This window comes from Drosophila mauritiana, chromosome 2R (assembly GCF_004382145.1).
Source record: "Drosophila mauritiana strain mau12 chromosome 2R, ASM438214v1, whole genome shotgun sequence".
NCBI lineage: Eukaryota > Metazoa > Arthropoda > Insecta > Diptera > Drosophilidae > Drosophila > Drosophila mauritiana.
Window position 1 is genome coordinate 23,042,485 of NC_046668.1, and position 23,133 is coordinate 23,065,617.

The 23,133-nt window shown below is 49.9% G+C and overlaps 6 protein-coding genes and 1 long non-coding RNA gene across 7 annotated transcripts; 4 read left to right on the top strand and 3 right to left on the bottom strand.

Annotated features, from left to right (window-relative positions):
* Nucleotides 1–358: 358 nt before the first annotated feature.
* On the bottom strand, nt 359–5,759 carry LOC117138061 (rhythmically expressed gene 5 protein). The gene is made up of 3 exons (XM_033299885.1): nt 5,147–5,759; nt 1,338–1,527; nt 359–1,209 (listed from the first exon to the last, which is right to left on the bottom strand). The coding sequence occupies exons 1-3, from the start codon at nt 5,258–5,260 to the stop codon at nt 647–649; spliced, it is 867 nt and encodes a 288-aa protein (XP_033155776.1). The 5' UTR covers nt 5,261–5,759; the 3' UTR covers nt 359–646.
* A 98-nt stretch (nt 5,760–5,857) lies between these two features.
* LOC117138066 lies at nt 5,858–6,470 on the top strand. The gene is made up of 2 exons (XR_004459177.1): nt 5,858–6,344; nt 6,402–6,470. It is a non-coding gene; the product is annotated as an uncharacterized LOC117138066 (long non-coding RNA).
* Nucleotides 6,471–6,983: 513 nt separating this feature from the next.
* Nucleotides 6,984–8,004, bottom strand: LOC117138064. Its single transcript, XM_033299887.1, has 2 exons — nt 7,587–8,004; nt 6,984–7,528 (listed from the first exon to the last, which is right to left on the bottom strand). Exons 1-2 carry the CDS (start codon nt 7,770–7,772, stop codon nt 7,103–7,105), a joined length of 612 nt encoding a protein of 203 aa, XP_033155778.1. The 5' UTR covers nt 7,773–8,004; the 3' UTR covers nt 6,984–7,102.
* A 54-nt stretch (nt 8,005–8,058) lies between these two features.
* LOC117138059 (origin recognition complex subunit 4) lies at nt 8,059–9,637 on the bottom strand. Its single transcript, XM_033299881.1, has 2 exons — nt 9,346–9,637; nt 8,059–9,285 (listed from the first exon to the last, which is right to left on the bottom strand). Exons 1-2 carry the CDS (start codon nt 9,535–9,537, stop codon nt 8,098–8,100), a joined length of 1,380 nt encoding a protein of 459 aa, XP_033155772.1. The 5' UTR covers nt 9,538–9,637; the 3' UTR covers nt 8,059–8,097.
* Nucleotides 9,638–9,934: 297 nt separating this feature from the next.
* LOC117138648 lies at nt 9,935–10,608 on the top strand. The gene is made up of 3 exons (XM_033300867.1): nt 9,935–9,943; nt 10,122–10,400; nt 10,459–10,608. The coding sequence occupies exons 1-3, from the start codon at nt 9,935–9,937 to the stop codon at nt 10,606–10,608; spliced, it is 438 nt and encodes a 145-aa protein (XP_033156758.1).
* A 179-nt stretch (nt 10,609–10,787) lies between these two features.
* On the top strand, nt 10,788–11,961 carry LOC117136521. The gene has a single exon (XM_033297466.1). The coding sequence runs from the start codon at nt 11,098–11,100 to the stop codon at nt 11,461–11,463; it is 366 nt and encodes a 121-aa protein (XP_033153357.1). The 5' UTR covers nt 10,788–11,097; the 3' UTR covers nt 11,464–11,961.
* A 9,420-nt stretch (nt 11,962–21,381) lies between these two features.
* LOC117137005 lies at nt 21,382–22,121 on the top strand. The gene has a single exon (XM_033298191.1). The coding sequence runs from the start codon at nt 21,479–21,481 to the stop codon at nt 21,704–21,706; it is 228 nt and encodes a 75-aa protein (XP_033154082.1). The 5' UTR covers nt 21,382–21,478; the 3' UTR covers nt 21,707–22,121.
* The last annotated feature ends 1,012 nt before the right edge of the window (nt 22,122–23,133 follow it).

Consider the following 23,133-nt stretch of genomic DNA (forward strand, 5'->3'; position numbering starts at 1 on the left):
GCCGAGATTAATGGGCACGTCCTAAAGGCCTGAGCCTGACAAACCAGTTGCCAGCGAAATTACACCGAAATGTAATTGCCAAAACTCGCAAATTCTAATGGCCGGCGCATTTGGTGGCCTGGCAGTGCGTTCTGAACCCGCCAAACCGGATTCAGTACCTCCATTGTTCGGCCCAACTCTGTAGATGTGGGTTAATAAGCCTTTCGCGTGATAAATATAGGTGTGAGTGGAGCTCGCGACAAGGAACTGGTGGCTGGCCGAGATGCGACTTTCGTATTACCATAACCAACCGGTTCCTGGCTATGTGCAGAGACCGCATGCCCATCCTCATTTCCATCCCAATCCACACATTTTAGAATTAATACGTTCGTAACAATGATAATCATCATGCGGTTTATTACTCAAGAATCTCTATGTGATCTTACGGCTAATGCACGCGAATAAATAAAATTAAAAAAACTTAAACGAATACGATACGAAATTCCATTAAAGCTCAAGTGCATTCAAGAAAACTCCTCAAACGGCTACAACTAGAAGGCTCACTAGTTCACTCTCGCACTCTACGATGCAGGATGACCTCCTGATCTGCTCTATCACATTCACACAAGGACTTAGGTCTAGGTCTGCGGATCCTCTGGACGCGATCTTACGCCTGCTGCTGGCGGAACAGGCGCCTCTGCGTCTGGTGGGGTGGCTGGAGGTCGCTCTGCAGGATGGAGGCGAAATGCTGCTGCTTCAAGGCGCTGATTGTGGCGATCTTGCGATGCCTGTTGGGCTGAGCGGCGGCCAAACCAAGGCGGAAGTAGGGCAGGTCTTCGTCCCGCGGCAGTGGCATCCTCTTGTCCTCCTCTACCGGGGAGCCATCCGGTCGCACGCGGATCACCAGAGGTCCGGTGAGGAATCTCTTGGGCGGTTCTGATGTCAGGGCGGCGGCCACTGGGAGCTCACTGCTGGACTGGGGCCCGTAGCCGTAGGCCATGTCCATGTCCATGGCGTACTTGTGCTTCTGCTCGCCGCTCTCGAAGATTGGATTGGTGGCGGAGCCGGAGCTCTGGATGGCATGGGCATGGGATGCTCCGTGCGGAAGTTGCTGGCGCGTTAGGATGATCAGAGAGGACGCGGGCGGAGTGGGCAGGGGCTGTTGGAGCGGCTGCCTCGTGGTCACTAGACTGGCTCCGCTCGGATGGTCCCGCATAATCGATGACCAGACTGCGGAAGAAAAGAGCGGTCAGATCGACATCGAGATTGAGAGCTCACGTCGAGCACGTCGCGACTGCGCACTGCGGAAGTTCTGACGCGGAAATCGATCAGTCTCCCACGCAGATAGAGGCACTTACTCAGCTCGTTGGCATCGCGCTGATACGGATCTAGTGCTTCCAGCTGGGCGTCGGAGAGCGTCTGCAGCTTGGCGGACCCGTAACCGAGCAGGTTGTGCTTGCACTGGTTCACTGGCAGGCCTCCGACGGCGGCTGTTGACTTGCAGTGCACGCTAACCAATTGGGCGAATGTTGAGTAGAGGTGGGACATCTGCAGAGTGACAAAATCGGGGATTACTTTAAGGGCAATTTGCGTTTCAGAATCAAGTTATAGAAATTAGAAAGCAAATCATCGCTTCTCTGTTCAGCAGACGAATACGGTATTGATTTGGCACGAACGGGAATCGGAGAACATAAGTATGTAGGTGATATTAGTTTCCTAAAAAACTTGCAGACTTAAGTTCTTAGTTTCTTAGATTTCATTTTAGCAGAAAAGAAAGTTCGAGGCAATCATACTTCGACCAGGTCTCGTGGGTAACGCAGGGCAGAGGTGGAGCTGCCTGCCGTAGCTCTCAATGGGGGATTTCGCAAGGTGCGTGTGTGTCAGCCGGGAGATGATTGCACTTTCGTTGCACAAACGAAATGCATTTCGACAGCGCGGCTCGCGAGTTGAGCAACTGCCTCCCAGGGCGCGATTGGATGGCTGCCATCTGGTTCATGTGCCCCAGTTCGGATGGGCTGGGTATGGGTATGGGTTTACGGTTCAGCGGCCAAAGCAGCAGCTCATTGTCTATTCTCCGTGGCCAGCGAAGCGTCGAATGGACTTTTAATTAGCGCCGAATGTTCTACTGCGGTGACACATCTGCATCTGCGATTTGTGGGATTTCTCTGGTCGCCGGTGACGTCAAGTGGATCGCTTCAGCTCCGATGCTAATTTAGTGGTAATACAGAGCAGAAGCTCCCCAAGAGTTCCGAATCCGGCATCGGTCACGATTTAGCACCTCTCCCGGCAGACAGCCAAACAATCGAAGAGTCGACGAGCAAACAGCAGAACAAATAAATATGTGGGGAACTGGGTTACTTCTCTAGGGGATCCAGTATCGGGTCTGTAGCCTCCTTCTAGATATATATATACATGTATATACCCTTGATCTGCTTCAAAATCCAGCAAGAGCTTCATTTGCATTGGCTCTGCTTTGGGTTTTACAATTTTACGCCGTTTGCATAATGCATTGGATATATCGGATCGGCGGACCCGGAGGGGCCAAAGTTGGGGAGTTGGCGGGTTGGCTCACATTACCAATTACCGTTACCCACTCAGTGGAGCCACACAAACGTGTGCAAACTGCGAAATGCAGTGGATACCATCGCACCACCTCAGCACCCCCCTGGGTGTGCATTTGCTCAGATGTGTACTTGAGTGGGGCTGCGATTAATTCCTTTGTGCCCACCCCTCCGCCAGTGGAAGCCACTCTGCGTCAGGAGCGCGTTATCTGATTCGAATAACTCGGTCGGGATTTTATAGTCCAGGCCCTGGCACAATTAAATAATTAAGCCGGTCAAAATTGCAAATTCAGCAAAACAGAAACTTATTTATGGCTTAGCGCGCAAATATTCCAAAAAGCCTTTGCGGGAGTTGTCAAAGTCACGTACTTAATTCGCTTATATAATATACGCTCGTTTTTATAAAAATATGTTGATTCGAGATCGTCGCGGACAGGTTGTAACTCATTAGCCTTCCAGCGAAGTGAGCTGAGCTGACATCGCCTGCTTTGTGCGCAAGTCTAGCCTATAGACACACTGATCTTGGCCCGAGCCATCTGTATCTGTATCTCAAACTTCCTTGTGCCTATTCGGATACTCAGTCGACGCACAACCCCGAGAAGCGAGACCCAGAGATGGCCAAAAGCGGTCTCGTGGGTCTGCAGACGCTTCCCGGACCCCTGGCCTATACCACATGCCATCCCCAGCGGATTGGCGGTCAATAACCTGTTGATATGCGCAGGTTACATTATGAAACATCGAAATGGCCAACCAAAGAGACCAACGCAAAGACAGCCACGAAAATGAAGCATTTCATAACAGACAAAATAAAAAGCTAAAAGACGCGGTAATGACTCCGGTTCGATCGGGTATCGGATGGGAAAAGGGTTCCATTACTACACACGTTTGTGTATCCCAGCATATTTTACGTAAAAACAAAACGGTAATGCGAACATAACTTATTTATTGGGGCCCAGACCGCAAACCGGCCAAACGCGTTTGCACCCATAAAAACATAAGGGCAACAACAAATTGTTAAGCTGTTGTTTATTTTTGCAATCGAAAATCGAAAGCGCTCAAATAGCTGCGATCACCCGGGAGCAGGGTAGAGTCGCCTCGAAACAGGAAGCTGAAGCATCTTCTATAAATACACCCAAAGCGATCGTTCCGAGGCGAGTCTGGTTAGAAATTTACATGAAGTGCAAAAATATATATAGCCCGTATAGCCACAGCCCCACAAACTGCGTTTCGGCAGCTAATTGCCTTTTAGAAATTATTTTCCCATTTCGAGAGACTCGTGTGGGATGCCGGATGCGGCTTTCAATCACTTCTGGCCCGGGATCGGATTGGGTCACATTGTCTGCGGGCTCTATTGTCTCGATCCGCGGATTTAAGGCGCAGTTCGCGTGCTTAGCGGTCAGAAAGGCAGAGATTCGGCTGGGGATTGATGCGCTGGCAGCAGGGCACAAAGATCTAATGACTGGCAAATCGCTACACATGAATTAAAGTCCGGCGGCTAATTAATGAGCGGACTGAAGCCACTTTGGCGGAGTTCATTAACCAAAAAACAGCAAATAAACAAAAACGGCGGAGAAAATTGCCACAGCGTTGTCACGCTTTGTTGCACAAACATTTGTGCAGAAAAGTGAAAAGCTTTTAGCCGTTATTAAGTTTTTCCTCAGCTCGCTGGCAATTTGCAGCACTTGCGAATGTAAATTGAAACTGTTGTTCCTCATAAATGAAAATTAATGTTTGCTCTACGCTCCACCGCACTCGCTTGTTTGGGGGATTGGCTGCTGGCTAATCGCGGCTAGATCCCAGGCGGCATAACCTTTTCGCTTCATCAGTTGTGAAACCAGATGGCTGATGTTTTGGCAACGCCAGCCAGTGGACTTCCCTCGAACGCTCTCGAAGTCAAGTGGCTTTCCAGCCGGCCCGCTGGACTGCTCGCCCGCTGGACCGGTATTCCCAACAGGCCAGGCCCCACTGTACCACACCGCATAATCCTCGCCAGACTCGGCGCTGATAAGGCCCAATGTCAAGACCGCACTCCGCAGGCGTCTATTTATGCCAAGGACCGTTCTTCTTCAGCTTTCGGCTCGAGTGTTTGTTGTGCCATGTTGGTTACGATGCCAATCGCGGTACAGTTATGCAAATGAGCAGCGAATACCGCTCACTGACAATGAACGGCGTCTTGTCAACCATTCATATTCATGCTGACATTCATATTCATTCCTTTGGCTTTTTGTCTTCGACGGACTGAAAAGTGCGGAGAGAAACCCAAAAACAGAAGCGCGCAAAGCGCCGTTAATATGCGAACTCATTGAAGTTATCACAACACCATGTCTATATCCATATCCATACCCATACCCATACCCATACTCATACCCATACCCATATCCATATCAATATCAATATCGCTATTATTAACGATCATGCTCTGCTGATCAAGTATTCAGCGCTGCGCTAGATTCGACAGATTGAATCGAACTCAATAGACTCAACAGACTCCACTCGACAGATGCGCAATGCCAAGGACAATTGCCGTGTGTAAGTGGAGTAAACGAGGCGTATGCGCAACCTGCACCTGGCGCACGCGGCGTATGCGCAATGTGCATTTCGCTTACCTTCTCGTTGCGGGTCAGGAACTCCCAGATGGGAATGGCCGACGACGAGCTGATCTGCATGTGGAAGGCGCCCAGCAGGCAGCAGGCCAAGATTACTTTCGCCGCAGTCGTCATGGTGGCGTTGCTGCTTTTATCTTGCGTACTCCGCACTACACGGAGAGTTCAGGGGATTCGTGCTCCGTGATCCGTGATCCGTGTTCCGTGGGTCAATTGCACGCTTCGGTTGTGTAACCTTTGTGCGGCGACTTTCTTTTTTTTAGGGCCCAATAAAAGCGCTTTTGTGGCGGCTTGATGGATTATCACTTGGTTTCGGGGGCTAGCCAAGTGGCTTTCTTCTGTCCGACGCACTTAATTGAATTAACCAAACAACGAGCGTGGCCAATTCGTATTATCGCTGTTTTCGGGTGTACGTGTGTCTCAGCTTGAAACGCAAAAGCTTGTTTCACACATCGGTTTCTCGGCAAGATGGGGGAGTCAGTCGGTCTAGGGAGAGGGGCGCCCACCAGTCGATCACGAAAACGGCGAATTCCAAGCGAAACGGAAACGGGGCGAGCACTATAGTCTTGCAGTACTATGTCGAACAACCGATCGCGGCGATGTCTGTGAGTCGTCTTCGGACGGCGCTGGCGCTCCACACGTATTTAAGCTCTGAGATCGGCTTTGGCGGCGGGAGAGCGCAGAGAGCGCAATCGCACGGCAGAGCGAAAGTGGCGGGGAGCGAAAGCGAGAGGGAGTGCGGCAGCGGGTGGGAGATCGGGAGCCCCCCGAAAAAAACAGAGGCGCACGTCGATGCCATCGAGGATTTGGAACCTCAATGGGTGGGAATGTTTAAATATTCTGTGTTAGGTAGTCCAGTTTCATAGACTATGGATTCTCTCATGCAGCAAAATGTTTCAGTCGCTCTGGAGCCAAAGACTTAAGGACGACTCGCAGTCCCCCCTTACATTTGGCTGCCTAAGCCCCTGGAGCCACTAGCAAACTTGTTCTACGCTTGCACTGAAAATAGAAATTAAAAACCAAAGTAAACAATCAAAAAGACCAAAAACAATAACAACCAGCACCGAGCCGAACATCAGTGAGGCATTGCAAAAATTTCAAAGTCAAGTTTGCGTCGTCATCGCGTCTGAGTCCGATCAAGCCGGGCTTGTAATTGAAGTTGTTGATGAGCCGCGGGATTACTGGATTGTGGCGAATTCTGGTCAGCATACTTAACAGCAGCACGCTAATTAAACAAAATAAACACATCAAATTCCAGAATGCGACGGCGCCATCATCCTGTTTGGGAATTCAATTCGCGGGCAGATCGCTTAATTCAATTAAAAGGTAAAAGTCGGCAAAAGGGAGCAGAAGAATGCGATCGCTGGAATTTCCTAACATCACGGGCCACATAAATTTGATAAGCCCGAGCTCGCTCCGTTGAGTCAGCCTCCCCACATTCGCACATCGCCGCCAAAAGAAGACCGCTGGGTTGTTGACTCGCCAGATTGAGATGCGGATTGCAGTGGAGTGGACCTGGTCAAAGAAGCACCGTTACTGCGCTGATCCCATTCGATTCCTTCCGGGAATGCGATAAAGAAAGGCTCTGCTACAGGCAACCGCAATCCGGATCTCGACTTTCTCTTGACAGTTCCAGAACGCACATTATGTTGACACTTTCGTACTTACGTACTAATGGGAAAGCATTCTAACGAAGACTTGGAGAAGACTTACCTTATAGAGGATGAGTCATTCCCATATGGCCGAAATTTATTATGTTTGCTATCGTTTAGAGGGGTTTTTTGTAATTACAAAAGAGGCATTTGATTTCTGGGATTATCCAAATGAGAAGATATTCAAATTCTTGCTTGGACCATTTTCAAGGCTCCGGATATATTGGAACACACTAGCTAGCAGTGATGGTAAGTTATATATAATGTCATATTCCTTTGTCCGTATTCAAATCGAATACTTCACCTCTCACAGGATGTTGTACTTGAGGAATTGGCGATCGTAGCGATTTCCCCCGCCGTAAAGTTCCTGATCCTCGTTGTTTTTGTACATCATGAAGTCCGGATTCTGGTCGTCGCCGAAGATGGGAACGAAGCTGCCGAAGCTGAGGGTCTGCTTGAGGTGCTGGTCCGGACGGCGTCCCAGCTGGATAACCTTGCTGTACAGATCTGCATCTGCCTGGAGGGCACGATCGAAGTCCTTCCAGTGGACGAACTTCACCTGCTCGCTGGGTATAGCATTGTTGTCGAGCAGCTCAAGGAGCGTATTCGAGTTGACGGGCTGTACCACGTTAAGTTCCTGCTCCTTTGCTGCTGATTCCCCTGCGGGCAAGCGCCGCTTGCTTGGACTCGTGTCCAGATCCCATAGCCAGGCCAGCAGAGGAGTCACAGAGCTCTGGAAATCGTTCATGGTTTATAAATATCTTTAAGGAAAGCCCTTGGGTATGACTCACGTGCTCACTTCGTCCTATGCGAGGAATGGTCTTTAGGTTCTTTATGGCAAAGTTCTCGCCTCGCTTGCCCAGCCGCGGTACGTTCTTGGTGATCTTTAGGAAGAATCCTGGACTACTGTCGTCTGCCTGGCTGATGGCCACAAGAGCCACCAAGAGCGAAACGGACAGGACTGTTATGATTCTCATGCTGATGCGACTGAAACTTCACCTGACTCCTGCTCCACAATTGGTGGCCTTTATATATCGAGATCCACCCGCATCTTGCGTGGAACAGAAATGGGGGCGACTCCAGGAATTAGCATTATCGATCGGAAAGTGCAAAGCAGATAAAACTGAACTAACCTGACCTAAATGCCTGGCCACAATTAAGTGCGTACATTTTTACGTTTATACGTTTTGAAGATTAAAAGTAGTTTATTTAATTTCCTAAACAGGGCATTACCAACTAAATGATTCTGTACGATTTTTTTCGAAATACTTAATAAATATAACAAGGATTTTTGATCTACTGCTAGATCAGAGAGCTTTGCGCCCACTGGGCAACCTCTGTGGGAAGGGCCTGGTATCGCTGCACACAGTGCTGAATCTGGCCGTATGTCAGCGCCAGCTTATGCATCTCAAACTCTTTCTGCACCTTGCCTACGCCCCCGCCAGCTCCACCGGAGAGCGGCATGATCAGCTCTGCGATGCGTAAATGCTCGAAGGCCTTCAGGACAATGGACCGCTCCACTGCCTGCATTGTGGTGGACACTTTGGCAAACTTCGAAAAGCGCGCGTAGATGATCTCGAAGTTAAAGGGGTCGCGATCGTAAATCTCCGAATGGTGCTTGATGGCGATGATAAGGCACAGTTCCAGGACTGAGAGCCCGCAAAGCAGCTCTATCTTGTCGTCGCCCTCAAACTGTGATCCCACCGCAGCCATTTTTTCGGCTGTAATGTGGGGAGATTGCGGTCGGAGATGTGCCACCAGGCGGAATAGGAAGTTCTTGAGATAGGCCTCGCTGATGTCGAAGTCATGGAGCGATTGGAGGGTGCTTCTTGCCTGCTGAGTGGCCAGGACTTTGCATATCTGCTTGTTCCAGGCATCGCGTAGTCTGGGCGAGAAGCCGTACTCCCCGGGGTCAAAATGGTTTCGGGAGAAGTAAAGTGCCCCCGACTGGATGTTTTGTAGGTTATAGATTCTCTCCGCCGCCAGCAACAGTGAATTGCCGGTGGGAAGGGACAGTAGATCCTTGCAAAGGTCAACATACTCCTCAAAGCGCTGCGAGCTGGGAAAGAGAAAGACCTGTCGGTGCGAGAAGCGCGACTTGACCCGCTTCTCCAGCAGCTCGATCACGTCGAGCCGACAGGTAACGCCAAGCACGCAGATGGGCGCCTGGGCTGACTGGGAGACGTCGAAGAGGTTGTAGAGCAGAGTCTGGTTGTGGTGGGCACAGAAGAGGTCGAACTCCTCGAGGATAAAGACCACGCTCTTGGAATTCTTACCGCCCGACTTAAGACACTGGAGCAGGAAGGCGAGGTTCTCGGCGAACGAGCCGAACACTTTGCCGTCCGCAGCGTTCTCCAGCTGCATCTGCACAGTGATGGACTTCAGGGCCACTCGGTCGTCCGTGTGCAGATTACCGTCCAGGTGGACGATCAAAGTGTTTTCCCCGAACGATTTATTGGGCAGCAAGTCCGCCAGCACGGAGTTGATGAGCTAAGGAAGTTGAGAGTATAGATTACTGTATTGGTTTTCCGGTAGGTCCTGGACTCATACCGTTGTTTTTCCGGATCCCCGCGGCCCAATGAGCAGCAAGGAGTTGGATTCCCCCATTTCAGCCGTGCGTTGCAGCAATAGGCGCACATTGGACCGCTCCTCTGCGTAGCCCCTAAGGGTGGTGTAGTCTCGCTGGAGGCGCTCCTTCAGGAAGCGCCTGATGTTGACCAGCTCCCTATCCGCCTCTGGCATTTTCGTTCCTTGGTTTATTCAACTAATAAGGACGCACAGACAGTTTGGATTTCCGCTAGTAAATAAATCGCGCCAAAAAACGTAAACAATGCATTAGGGATGGAACAAAACCGATATCGGTTCATTTAAAGTACGGTGGTTTGGAACACTGATACTACTCAGTGTGGACTTAAGCCGCCCGAAAACATTGCCGAGAATTTATCCGTGCCACAAACCAACACAATCTAATTTCCGTGGGTTTAGCACATTTTGAAATATCAACTTTTTAGATCATACAAAATGGACCACAATGGTGGAATATACTCTATAAATAATAATCAAATATCAACAAATTTCTTAATTAATCGCATAATCGCTGGCATTTTGAGGGTCAATTTGCTGGAATAGGTTTATTCGAATGCTGTGTGTTTTAAATGCCCATTAAAATAAGTTATTAAACACTCAATGGATTCTCAGCGATTATTTAATATCGGCTGCCAATTTCAAAACAGCAATGGACCGAGCAATCACAATTAATAACTTTTGGAGTATTTCAGGTTTTGGTACTCGATGTTCTAGTTATATAGAAAAATTGATATCCAAAGATCCGAGGACACTTCGAATTCAATAATGTAGTCTGCCTCGTGCGCGACAGGATGTTCATGGACTTTGAGTACTGCTACTTGAAGTCTGTGAATCGCACCTACAAGTACCTTTCGCTAAAAACCAGGATGAGGATGCGCGAGAACAGGCGACTCCTGTACAACTTTGATTTCAAGGTGGACTCCTGCAAGTTCCTGCGGGACCGCAAGCACGTGGTCGCCAACTGGGTCTACCAGACCTTCGCCCCCTACTCGAACCTGAATCACACCTGCCCCTACGACGTGAGTGACCGTTGCCATGTCCTGCCGTCTAATCTCCGCCTTCGTCCCCCACCCACAGCACGATGTCGTGCTCGACAAGCTTCCCGTGCAGCACCTGAACAAGCTGGTCCAGTCGATCATCCCCGATGGCAGATGCATGATGAACAGCACATGGATGGTCGCGGGCATTCCGCTCACCGATGTCATCCTATACTTCACCAAGAGCTAAACAGTCATATCCAATGATATACAAGCTCTTCAACCCATAAGCTGAAATATTGGTAAGGTCCGTTTTAGTATTGGATGGCGGTCAGCAGGACCAATATCAACATAGTAAGTCTAAGTGGGTCTGATGTGATGTATTTGTCACATTACTGAGATTTACGAAAATAAATATAGTGTAGTGACGGAAGTTAACTTAAACATGTACATACCTTTCAGACCAGCCCAGTTCATAAGCGTTAAGAATTATGTGCAGAGTTTCTGCACAGGTGGCGGCTGGCAGTGACCTGGATGCACTGCACCTGTCGCCTGTCAAGTGGCTGCTAATGCGATTAGGGAGCACACAGAAAACGGGATTGGCACTCGGGACTGGCAACTCAGCTGCCAATCAGGTGGGCCAGCCACAAACTTCACACATTTCGGACACATATATCCATCCACTCCACAACCAGAAGGACACGAAGTAAAGTAAACACAACCCCACACCCCTGACAAGATGCCGGCGGACATAGTGACCACGGAGCAGCTGCGCTACCAGCTCGCCTTCAGCCATGCCATGGAAAGGACGACGAGGCACTGGCAGGAGACCTTCGCGTGGTACCCTAAGATGCAGTGCTGCCACTACCAGCGGATCGACCAGATCTATCTGACGAGTCGCCAGCGGTACGGCGACGGCCACTTCCTCAAGTACGCCAACAGGAGGCGCCTGGCCAAGAAGTTCATGGTGACCGCCCAGGAGGTAGCCGAAGGCTTGGAGGATCTGAAGATGCTGGAGCAAGACGGCATTACGGGCCTCAAAGTTGCGGTCACCGAGAACGGGGAGTACGGCCGAATGAAGCCCTCCAAGCTGTACATGTGCTAGGACACCCTGTGACCGGCCGGCCCGCTCTGCTCCCCAATCCTCGCCAGAACCCCTCACGATTAAACTATCATTCTCTGCTGACAATGCAACTCTCAATGGCCGTCACTCATTACGCGATTTTAGCATGACCATGCGCATAATTAACAAGGTGAAAACGTCAGTCCCACCTGCAACTGCTTGCCCCGCCCGCCTCGCCGCCGTAGCGAGTGCTCACTGTACCTTCTCCTACTGGGGCGCGGTTGAAAAGTTCGCACAGGTAATTAAGTGATCGCGTCTGTCCATTCGATGAGATGACTCGCCTCGTTTGTTCGGGATCTCGGGAACTGCTTTATGGCGCCCATAAACTGGGAAATATTCCGCGCACTGAATTAATTATAGAACCATGCGAATCTTAAGGATTTTGCTCAGGAAAGTCGCCTTCCCCTGGGCTAATTCTACTACTATATTGATAAATTTACAATTGTGAAATATAATCTGGGATACTGTTTGCGAGTATATAGTTATTTTGGGGCACGCCGCACTGCGAGTTCCTTGATAAATGTGTCCATCGACGCAGCTGCTCCTCCTGCGATTGCAGACGTAAGCCCAGGTGTCGTGGGCCAACTTCGAGCAGTATGATTTAAAAGTTCCATATGCAAATTACCCTCAAAGTTTCCGGCGAGCCCATCCGTCCATCGGAGTGCGTGGTAGATGGAAATGCGAAAGTGGCAAGTGGAAATGTGAACTGTGAAATGGGGAAAATAGGAAATGCAAATGCCCATGCAAGTGTGCAAATTACACAAAGGACGCTAACTTTGGGCCAACTTGCGAACTGGGCCAGCGACTCATTAGACACATGACAGCATTCACAGAGTGGGTGGTGGTTCAATCGGCCCATGTGCGGGGGAGGGGAGGTGGAGCGGTGGAGCGGTGGAGCGGCAGGTGGGCAGCGGCAAGTGCGTGTGAAAAATCAGCCAGCAGCGGCCCACAAAATCGCCAAGCGCGCAATTAAACGGTAGCGGATAATTGCTATCGAAAGCCATAATGATGGCCGGATCAGTACTTACCCCGACTCCAGTATATGCTTCCATATCTTGATGCGGCTCTCCAGAGGAGAGCTTTGTGCGCCTTTCTCGGCTCTCATTGTTCGCCCGATTTTCCCATCAGCATCGCATCGATGCGAACTTTTCGAGACCATCACCTCTTTTCTGTTGACTCATACTCATCCCAATCCAACGGACGGACAGCCTCTGCTTTTGGCGGTGCTCAAGTCTGAGACTGAGCAGTGGTGACAGTCGAAAAAGCAGGCCAGAACCGGAGTTGCTGCGTTGTAGGGCTCAAAACAAATAAACACAGAGACACCTACTTGCCATACTTTGCACTCGGGCGAGTGGGTGTGCAGAGAGGTCAGGGGTCAACCCCTTTTCGGGCAGGGTAAACAACATTTGCGGATTTCACGCCAGGGCTCAGACAGCATTGCTGATCCTATTAGTGCTCGTCAGGGGCCTCGATTGACTGACTGGCGCCATGTCTCAGGTCTCAGGTCTCCGGTCTCAGGTCTCGGTCAGGACTTCTCCTTTAGTAGGAGAGCATCGCAGCAAGGACCAGCAAGTCCAGCCGGGATTAGGGCGTAGAAGGGACTTAATCCAGTTTTGCAGCGATCTCGCTCGTCATTGCAGGTAGACGGTGACCAGGTTCGCACTGGCACTGGCACAGACACAGGAAAAGCCAAATAAAATAATAAAGAAGCACAAACTAAGGCCGAAACATTAAATAAATAAAAGTCAACGGCAGTCGGCAGTCAGTCAGGCAGCTCATAAACGCTCGGCAGCTGACGCCGGTCCCAACTTCAAATTAAAACGCCATTGGCGCTTTGGCACGCATAGATAGGATTGGGACCTGGACTTGGGTTTCAACTGCGACTGCGACTGTGACTGGAACTGGAACTCTCCAGCGCCAACTCCAACTTCAATTCCGACCTGGGTCTGGGTCGCCCATCAAGCCGCTTTGGTTCGCCGCCGCGACTGCCCATAAGCCAATTTGCCAATTTCATAAACTCGGTTTGATTTGCCGCCAAAACACAGAAGACAAAACGAACCGCAAAACAAAACCCGGCTCGCTTCAGTCCGACTCTGAAAAATAAAACCCCAAAAACGCCCCCAGGCCGGGCAGACAAATTCCGACTTCCATTTGGGATCTTTGGATCGGTGGAGAGCAGCAACAAATGATAAGGTGGCCTAGACCTGCGATGGTGTCCATAGAAGCGTCTCTATCAAGGGCCCACTACGAGCCAAGGAAATGGACAACGGGGGTCTAATTTCATACATTGTAATATTCGTATGCCGACCAGTTTCAAAAGATCTCCAAGCATATGACTTCATCCAATTATCACATAGATCCTTGTGGTCGGTCTATAGTCCCCATTCTCCTCTCCAAGCCGAATTCGTTCTTGTTGGCTACGCCACTGGCCAAATTACACTTATGGCCATAATTCAATCAGCGCATTATCAATCACGGCGGCTACTTGTCTTGGCTAGTGAGTCAAGTCAATCGGCCATCGCCTAGCTCCGTCTCGGTCGCACTCCGCTGAGTGCCGTATGGACATCCCGCTCGCACTTCGGTGTGAAACACGTCTGAAAGTCATTAACTTAAATGATTCACTTTCTGAGCCATAAATTTCGCCACTAACTGGCGAGGAGCCGAGCCAGCCTGTATGCGAAAAAACGTCGACAGAAATGTCTTAAAAAATTGCTAAATAATCGCCTTAAATGAGTCTATAAAAATGAGCACCCCGAGCGGCGACTAGAGCTCAATCGGCGATCTCGCGGACCCAGTGGCCAAAAACCCACAAGACTGAAGACAGAAGTGGCTCAAAGTGTTTTCAAAGCCCAAAGTGAATTTTCATTGCCAGCGGAAGTCGTAAATCAATTTTTTCCCCGCCAAAGACAGAAAAATGGGGAAAATGCCTAAGAGTGGTCTCTCAGCCGAAATATTAGGTTTAGGCCTAGAAATCAGAAATCGGGGACGGCAAGGGACAGGGAAAGGAGGCGCCCATTCTGGAAGAGCATCCGCAGCGAGAAATCTTGTTGTTTGCTGCTACTCCGACCAATTTCGGCTAAGACGACAGCCATAATGATAGGGGCCACTTTTGCCGCCGCCGCCACGCACGCTATATGGCCAAGATCCCATGGGCGGCGGGGTGAGGGGATGGCAGTGATGAGGGGATGGTAGGGGCAGGGCGGGGGCAGGGCCGTTGGAACGGAAAGGGGCAACTTGTCAGACACTGTGTTTGTGTTCCATCTACGTTTCCGTTTCAGTGTTTTCAAGACGCCATCATGACATTGTCAGAGGCAGCAAAATACCAAGACGACATCTCACGCAGCCTTAGAATTCCCAAACTGGTGGAGTGGGCTATCGGATCGTCTGTGAAAGGGTGTATCTGCCGGTACAGTGTTTCATTTCCGCACAAAAAATGCGAGTTGGATAAATAAGGCTAGTCTTACTAATTTGTACATAGATCTATACCATCCACACCGAATATCGCCTTATGGCTTAAGGTCGTCGAAAGTGCTCAAAATACCCGCAAATGGACATGTGGAGAGAGGAGCTGGGAGCCAACGCCTTCTGCCTGTCTGCCGCAGAACAGGCCAGAACGGACAAAGGAGTCCCAATCCCATTCCTGTGCCAATGGGATTATCTATGAGCTGTGAAATCCTTTTAGGCGGAAACTATGGAACCCACACACAGGCACAAAGCCAGCACAATGCAACAAGTGTTGCGGCAGATTGAGCAACAAAAGGCTCATAATTGTGGAAGCCACACAATGCGACACATTCGAGAGCGGGGATGAGGACGAGGCCAGGGACTGCCGGTCCTTCGTTATGGGCCATGGCATGGTACTCGGTAGAGTAGGGCTGCTGACCAGGCTAATGAGTGGTCGCAAACAAACCATAAATGCCGATTTCGTGCGGTCCAGCCTCGGCGGCAACTTCTTTTAATACCACTTGACACTTGGCCAAGATCTAGGATACCCACACCACTAGACATGGAATTTATGTTCGACAATATTTGGGAAATTAAATCATTCCCGCGGACAGTTTTATAGTGCGGGCGTGGCGGGTATTGGAGGAGGGAGGACGGTGGACGGTGGACGGTGGATGGTAGATGGTGGAGGGAGGGTTCGTGCTGGGGAAGGGGATGGGCTATCAAACAGTGACCTCAGCCCCCGCTGAACCCACGAGTGGGAAAATTGGAAAAATGTCAATTATGCGCAATTTTGCTTAAGCAATTGGCATTTGTTGCTGCTCTGTTGTTTGTTGTGATTGCACGCATACTTGGGCAAATAAATTGACAAATAGGATTTGCGTTTCTCTCCGTTTTTTTTTTTTTTTCTGCTGGCCATTTTGAATTAATAAATTGCCGCCAATTTGCCGCTAGCCTTGCCAGCGTGGAAAAGTCGACGGAAATCGAAAAGCGAAATTCTGGAAAATATCTGAAAAACATTCGACTGCGTTGCTTGATATTCTTCCAGCTGGCGTCCCTGAAGTCGGAGTTTGAGCCATGTTATCATTTGATTGTGCTGCCAGCAATTAGCCTAATTGCCTTTGGTTCGCACTGAGACCTGCCGATTGCATAAGCCCCATGCCAACTGATTGATTTCGCTCTGATCTTTGCTTTTCATCTGAATCCAATCCCCATCCGATGGATGCGGATTCGAACTCGTTTCGCTAGTAACTCGAACTACGGCAGCCTCCCAGTTGAGTAATGGGAAATATTAAGCTGACCTTAAACCTGTCATTTGTTAGTTGGTTCCCTAGATCAGTTATTTTACTTCCGCCTATCTCTTGCTCCATGCTCTAGAAGATTGAACATAGCATTATAATATTATATATATAATAACCTGCTCAGGTTAGTACATACATATTCGATCGAGAGCTGCATTCGTATTTTGTAAAATTGTAACTCGAAAATGTAGATACGAACTTCCTGCTGGCCCTTTTCTGGCTTCCACTCGACTGCAACAGATTAAAGACCAATCGCATCCACTTCACCACCACTCACTCCCAACCATCCGTGCAACCCATTGATGGGTGACCTCGACCGGACCAAATCAGATCAAACCCCAAACCGGGCCAAAAACCTTTATCGCGGGCGCGCAATCGCAACGGAAGTTGCGTTCAATTTATGGGTGAAATTATCCACCGGCCGGGAGATTCGGCCATCGGACATCGCCCATCGGCTCGTGAAGATTTGCTGAGCTGTGGAAATAAATGGAGATTGGAGATACCCGGCCGCGATCGTCATTGGTTGGCATCAGGGCCCCGGCTGGGACAAACGAATTAGAAGAGCAGGACTCATGAATGGGCCTGCCCAGACCTCGAAGTGAAGTCGGTCCAAGGCGGGGGCATGAGATCAGCATGTTCCAGCCCGGCCGGGGCAACCAGTGAACCCATTTTCTCACCTGTTAAGGTTGTAAAGACTCGAAAACAACAATTTATCGCTGTTGAGATCGTCGCCTGCCGCTCCTCGAGAGGTGAAGCCTCTTCGATTGACTTCGGCCCATGGGGAACTCCATTTCCATCTCCATCGCATCTCCTCATCGGACTTCGATTGCATTTGGGTTTGGGCAGCGTCATACGATTTAATTGCTTCGATTGTGTCAGCAGTTTTAGGTGGTTGTGGCCAAGAGCGGACGGACACATGTATCCATGTAGCACCGCGCACAGTTCACGTCTTCATCTTACTGCTCTGCGGAAGGGGCGTTTTGTGCCAGCCAGCCAGCCAGCCTGCTCATGGGTGCTCAATAATTTGATGATCATAATCAATGCCCCTTGACTGACATTCGCTGCCGCTTCCCGCCCAGCTCTGCTTTCTTTTCGGCACTTCCAAACTGAACCAACAAAAGGCGCACAAACTTGTTGAAAGCCGATTGATCCTTTTGACGAGGCCAGAAGGGGCGCTGCCCCATTGATCCTCCGGCGCAGATGATTTGCCCAAAAGTCAAGTGTTTGTGCAGGCGCTTGAAAGGGGCCGCCGGTTGTCCAGGATCAGGATAACAAGGCCGCGGAGCAGAGCGTGGGAGTGCCTGGACACAGTTGCCCCCTCCAGCCGTCCAGTCCACTCATCAATTTCTGGCGATGAGTAAGGAAGTCTGTTTTGTCTCTATTTCGGCGATGTTCTGTTTCTCGTTCTGTGATTTCTATTTCGAAGCTGCTTCTACAACTTTAATGCCCGAATCGCATGCGTAGGTTTTCTATGACGATTAAAACCCTCATATGTCAACTCGGCCCATTCATCATCATCTGCCAGCCGGGTACGCAGACAGAGGTAGCAAACAGTCGCCAGACACTTGGCTGATGAGCTCAAATCTCATCAAGAAGTGTCTGGCTGGCGGTTCGCAAGCATATATCTCTGTCTTTCTTGATTTTGGGGAACTTACAGCACCTACTTCAGCCTAGCTCTGCCTGGCGTGATGACTTAATTCACGACCCGACCTCCACTGGAAGAAACGAAGTATGACTTCGTATGACTTGCAGTTCAACTCCGCACTAGCATCCTCTGCGTGGCGACCCTATTTTCTCGCAGTGCTCCCGAGCACCTTTAACCCAACCGGATCAGGTGCCTCTGCCGTTGGCTGCGATGGAGCCGAAGCTGAAGCCGAAGCCGGAGCCGGAGCCAGTCGACCACTTGAGCGTCACCGCAGTGACACACGCAAGTGCTTGGCCTGTCGCTGGAGCGCGATCATCCTCCCCGGAGAGGCCTGCGGAACCAAGGAACCCTCGTCATGATGCAGCGCTTTTCGGGAATGAAGTTGCCAGCAGTCGGTGAAGTTGTGCCTGGTTAGGCGCTGCCGTTGACTACGAGTATTTGCTGTAATCATTGTGGTAGCGCCTGTGCATCGGATGATAAATCTATCTTTTATTAGCATTTCAAACACTCCGATGCGTTGCACGTGTTGCGCTGCCCTGAGTGAGTTGTTTTGGCCAGCCTAATCCCAATTAAAACCACATTTTTCATCGATCCGATGGGGATTCAAGTGAAATCGTTAATGAGCGCATAAAGTTTTAGTCCAGCCCGTCCGGAATTAAGAAGATCAAGAGGACCCAGGGCAAGAGCACGAGCCCCTGGTTCGGGGGGCAGGCGGAGCCCGTTTCCTGGGTGTCGTATATAAATCGCGTGCTGCACTGGAGGTCTTCAAAACGCTTACGAGTTGCAGCCCCGGGGCTCGGGGCACCGTCTCAGCCCAGGTCCAAGTCAGAGCCTCATCACCAGCATCCTATTCCGATGGGTACTGGGACTGGGACTGAGACTGGAACTGTCCCTGCCCCCCATTCATTTGGCCTGGGTGTTGACCAGTCTCAGACTGCGCCCGGGGTCATCTGGCAGCTCCTGTCCTCCCTTCCAGAGAGAATCAGAGAGGCAGAGAGACAGAGCGAGGGAGACCGACCTGGGCTAATGATTGCCAGGGCAGCCAGCTTTTCGTATATTTCAGCTGGCCAAGTTCCGAGGTGGTACGAGTATTTGGCCAAAACAAGATTGATTTCCTGAAATCGAAACCTTGAGACGAGCTGCAAAGCCAGAGACACGCAAGGGGCCCAGATCGCAGTGATAATGATGTCGAGAGCCAGTTTTTCTCGCTCTTTTTACGAACTCGGATTGGGGTTGTAGCCATATCATGGTCCGAGGTCCGCGTCCCCTTCAGCGAAATGCAAAAACAAATTGTTTGTGGGTCAGCGTGGCGCGGGGCAGGGCCTAACAAGAGCAGGAGGATGGGAATGGTGATGGGGCTGGGGTGGTGATGAGGGTGAGGACGAGCGGGCCATGGGGCGTTCCGTTGTTTCAAGGAATTCAAGGGAAACAGAAAAAGAAAAAGGATGAGGATGAGGAGCCTGCCCGGAGGCGTGGAACGACCTCGTCTGGGGCTGCTTTGCTGTCTCTGGACTTCAGCTCCATCTTATTCTTCAGGAGACTACACACGGAAGCCTAATGCCGGCCATGTGATTTGTGATTTGCGATTTGTGCTTTTGGCCCTCGATCTGTTTCCCTGGAAAACGCGCCATTTCTGGCCTAAGTTCTGGCAATGACAAAGAGGTGACCGCTGACTGGAGCAGCAGGAGCCACATGCGGCATGCAGCAACAGCAGCAGCAGCAGCAGCATGCTAATTTATGAAGTAGCAACTTGCAGCGACATGGATGCAGTAATTATAGCTTGGCAACTTGTTGCCAGCCTGGCCCAACTGCATGAATGGAAGAAAGCCAGCCCAGTTTGCTGTTTTCCATGCTAAACAGAAGCTGTTCTACTGCAGCAGCAGTGGCGGCGTCAGGTGAACGCGGACGTGGATGTGGCTGTGGCTGTTTGTGGTGGATGTTGTACGTGAACGCGCCCACTCGGTTACTCCGATCGGCTGCAAAAAGCGCTCCAAACAGCTAAGACAGAAGTAGGAGTCCAGCCATGGAGTGCCGAAGTTCTTACTACTCTCTATGGATATGGTTCGAAAACCATAATCTGGCAAATTGTGAAATCAGAAGATTAAACAATCAAGGAAATATATGTAGATTGCAACCATATTTGTATACTTCGCTTATATTGCAAACGCTGCTCATAAAAAGGCATATACCCCGGTTTCAGGGTATCAAAATAACTGGCTTAAAAAAGCTAAGAAAAAGGTCCTACCCCGTGGCGTTTTGGCTTTTGATGGGTTGGCTCTGCTGACTGCTCGGCAGCGGCAACAGCAACATGCGGCATGCAGCACAGCATCAGCAACGGCAACATGGGGCAGCAGCAACATAGTTTACACACCTACCGAGGCCGCAGTCGAAGTGAAGTCGGAGTAGAAGTCGGGGGCTGGGCTCCGTCTGCCGAACCCTCTGGCCAGCAACATGCACTTAACTGGTAGCCACAATGCACTTTATAATACCCGGGAACATGGCTCTCATCTCTGGCGCGGAGTGGGTATCTGCCCCTCCTCGCAGCTTGATAGATGCGGCTGACTCGGACTCCCGGAGCGATCTACCAGGGGGCGTTGCTGCTGTGCTGCAGTGCAACATTGGAGGACAGAGTCGCAGTAGAAGTAGCAGAGTAGCATAGCAGCAGAAGCTGCACCGTTAGCTGACTTGGCTTGTGAGCTTGGGCCTCATTTGCATCGGGCCATAAACTCGGTGGCCCAGTTCTCGACGGGCGAACCCGAATCCGAATCTGCATCCGACTGCGAGTGCGAATCCGATTGCGAACCCAATTGAGACGAACTTTGAGCCGGCGCTAGGCAATGGCCTTGGATTAGCTAAATCCGTTCCGTTGCGACCCGCCTAATCCTTCCTTCCTGCAGGGCACCTCATTAGCCACACCACCACCCACCCAGGTAGGGGTAAGGTCAAGGGTTTCCGGGTTAAGGGCTCGGAAGGTGTTTTCGCCGTGTACCAAAATATAATTAGCGAGCCAGCAAATCTCTTTTTAATGCCGGCCAGTCAGCGGGGGTGTTCCGATTGAAATTGGAGCGTAGCCGAAGGAAGTGTGAAAAGTCGATGCAGAATTTCCGAAAACTGAGCCCAGGACGCTGAAGTTGAGGTAGACGAGGCCGGGAATTAAAAGCGCAGCCGCCTCTCATCATCATCAGCATCATCCTTAGCAACGTCCGCAAAACACTCACGCACACAGGGAATTAAGTTGATTTCTGGATTCTGTATTCTGGGCACCGAGGTCCCAGTTCTGAGCTCTAAGTTCCCAGTTCCAAGACATGAAAGATGCCGACCGGTGCCGAGGATTCTCGATGTGGCGCCGGCCAGGAGTATAAATCATATCACTCACACACAAAGAGCGGGGGAAGGGGTAAGCTGGCATACAGTGCCGCGACCGTAGCCTTTGTTAATTAATTGCCCAGCTCCAGAATAGACACCTTTTCAGGCTTCGAATTTTCCTTTTGAGCCCCGAAAGTCACAGCAAACTTTGCATTTTTCGGAGGCGGAACCAAATTCAACAACATATTTGATAGATTTCAGAGACCCCACGATTCATAGGTTTCAAGGGCCCTGCAGATCCATGTGGTTTCTCTTCGTCCTGCTTGGTCTGCCGATGGAAACAAACGAAGGAGCGGAGTGCAGTGCAGGACTAACTCTCGGACGCCAGCAGTGCTACCTCCACGAGGAGATCTTCCTTGCCCACCACCCTTTGCAAAGTGTCACAGCCAAGAGGCTCAAGCTTCCCTGGTGGTGCCCCCTCCTAGAAAGCCTCTTCCTGCTCCTGCTGGTGAAGCTGCTCCAGTTGTAGATGAGCCAACACCTCTCTCTCCGTAATTGCCGCTGATGTAAGCGGACAGGTGGAGGCGACAAATGTCACACATGCTGCTCGTAAATCACATCGGAAACGGTTTTCCCCGTTGCTCTTGCTGCACATGATAATTTGGCCAGGGTGGCTTGCTGGAGGTCTGGCCTATGTGCTTCTAATTAAATTGTTCAAAATGTTTTCCAGCGCGCTTTTGGGCCTGGCGCTGGAAAATCGCTGACAAATGCTCCCATCAAAACACAGAAAAAGTTTTCATTTTGTTTTGTCAATGTCCAGGCCACATAGCACCCAGAGGTGGACGGGCACAGTGGGCTGCGGTCTATGGAAATGGGAGCATGTGAAAATATGGCATCACATGTTTTGGGTGCAATTATAAATATATAATATATATTTTACAAGAGGTGCCTGAAGAGTCAATCAGTTGTAGATCAAATGATATTTTAGATATGATTTAATCAGTATCAATGATTAACTTTACTTTGAGTTGGAGCAGCCAACTTTTCCGTTCGAGTAAAACGGAAACAAAACTACGGCGACGAGACAATTTAAAACGAATTAAAAGCGCAACCGTTTGAAACCCCCCGAACCCAAACAAACCGAACCGAAGGCATCCAATTGAAAATAGCAACAAGTTAATTTGGACAGCCCCTCCCCCGCCTACCTTCGCTCCTTTTGGTAAGTCATTAGAAAAAATGTCGAGTCGCGCAATTTGAATATTTCGATGGCTATGTATGCGACTCCGACTCCGTCGGTTAATTTAAGGTGATAATTGCTTTTTAATGTGACACAACTAAATTTTTCCCATTTACATACTGCTAGTTGTTGTTGTTGTACTGCTTGTTGTGCCGGAAGTTTTTCGGGCCTGCGCATGTGCAGCCAAGAGGTCAAAGGGCAGGAGGAGGGGGCTGAAGGTGCGGGGCCAGACACTTGTTACGTCGCTGGGATAACAACGACGGCAACAACAACTGCCGACGCCAGTACAATAATAAAGTGTCAACAATTATTTTCAAATTTCCAAACATTTCATTTCATTTTGGTTCGGTGCTGAGCTATTTGATGTTTTTTGGGGTTTTGGTTGGTGCTTTGTGGCTGTTCCTTTCGAGTGACGCTGCTTAAAAGGTTTCCAAAGTGTGAAATTGGGATTGCCGCATCCCCTTCGTAGTTGAGCGGATTTCAGGGGTGGAAATATTCAGTAATGGGTTCAACGAGTCAAGTTAGAAGAGTTATCTAATACCCATGCACTCACTCATGTAATATAGTTAAAAAAATTTCAAACTTTTAAAGTTCAAATAATTAAATTAGTATACTTACTCATATAAAGATACTGAACGAAAATATTCAATTGGTGTATTAAAACGAATTACGCGAATTAGTCCTTGCGATCGGGTTTTTTGCTTAAGTCTTTTGTTTTG

Bases quoted from the DNA above. Each gene is read 5' to 3' on its own strand.
- LOC117138061 (XM_033299885.1), bottom strand. From the start codon at position 5,260: ATGACGACTGCGGCGAAAGTAATCTTGGCCTGCTGCCTGCTGGGCGCC. The intron at 1,528-5,146 runs GTAAGCGAAATG...GTCACTCTGCAG, and splicing joins TCCTGACCCGCAACGAGAAG to ATGTCCCACCTCTACTCAAC. The intron at 1,210-1,337 runs GTAAGTGCCTCT...TTTCTTCCGCAG, and splicing joins GCGCGATGCCAACGAGCTGA to TCTGGTCATCGATTATGCGG.
- LOC117138064 (XM_033299887.1), bottom strand. From the start codon at position 7,772: ATGAGAATCATAACAGTCCTGTCCGTTTCGCTCTTGGTGGCTCTTGTG. The intron at 7,529-7,586 runs GTGAGTCATACC...AACGATTTCCAG, and splicing joins GCATAGGACGAAGTGAGCAC to AGCTCTGTGACTCCTCTGCT.
- LOC117138059 (XM_033299881.1), bottom strand. From the start codon at position 9,537: ATGCCAGAGGCGGATAGGGAGCTGGTCAACATCAGGCGCTTCCTGAAG. The intron at 9,286-9,345 runs GTATGAGTCCAG...CAACTTCCTTAG, and splicing joins GGGGATCCGGAAAAACAACG to CTCATCAACTCCGTGCTGGC.
- LOC117138648 (XM_033300867.1), top strand. The intron at 10,401-10,458 runs GTGAGTGACCGT...CCCCACCCACAG, and splicing joins ATCACACCTGCCCCTACGAC to CACGATGTCGTGCTCGACAA.
- LOC117136521 (XM_033297466.1), top strand. From the start codon at position 11,098: ATGCCGGCGGACATAGTGACCACGGAGCAGCTGCGCTACCAGCTCGCC.
- LOC117137005 (XM_033298191.1), top strand. From the start codon at position 21,479: ATGTGGTTTCTCTTCGTCCTGCTTGGTCTGCCGATGGAAACAAACGAA.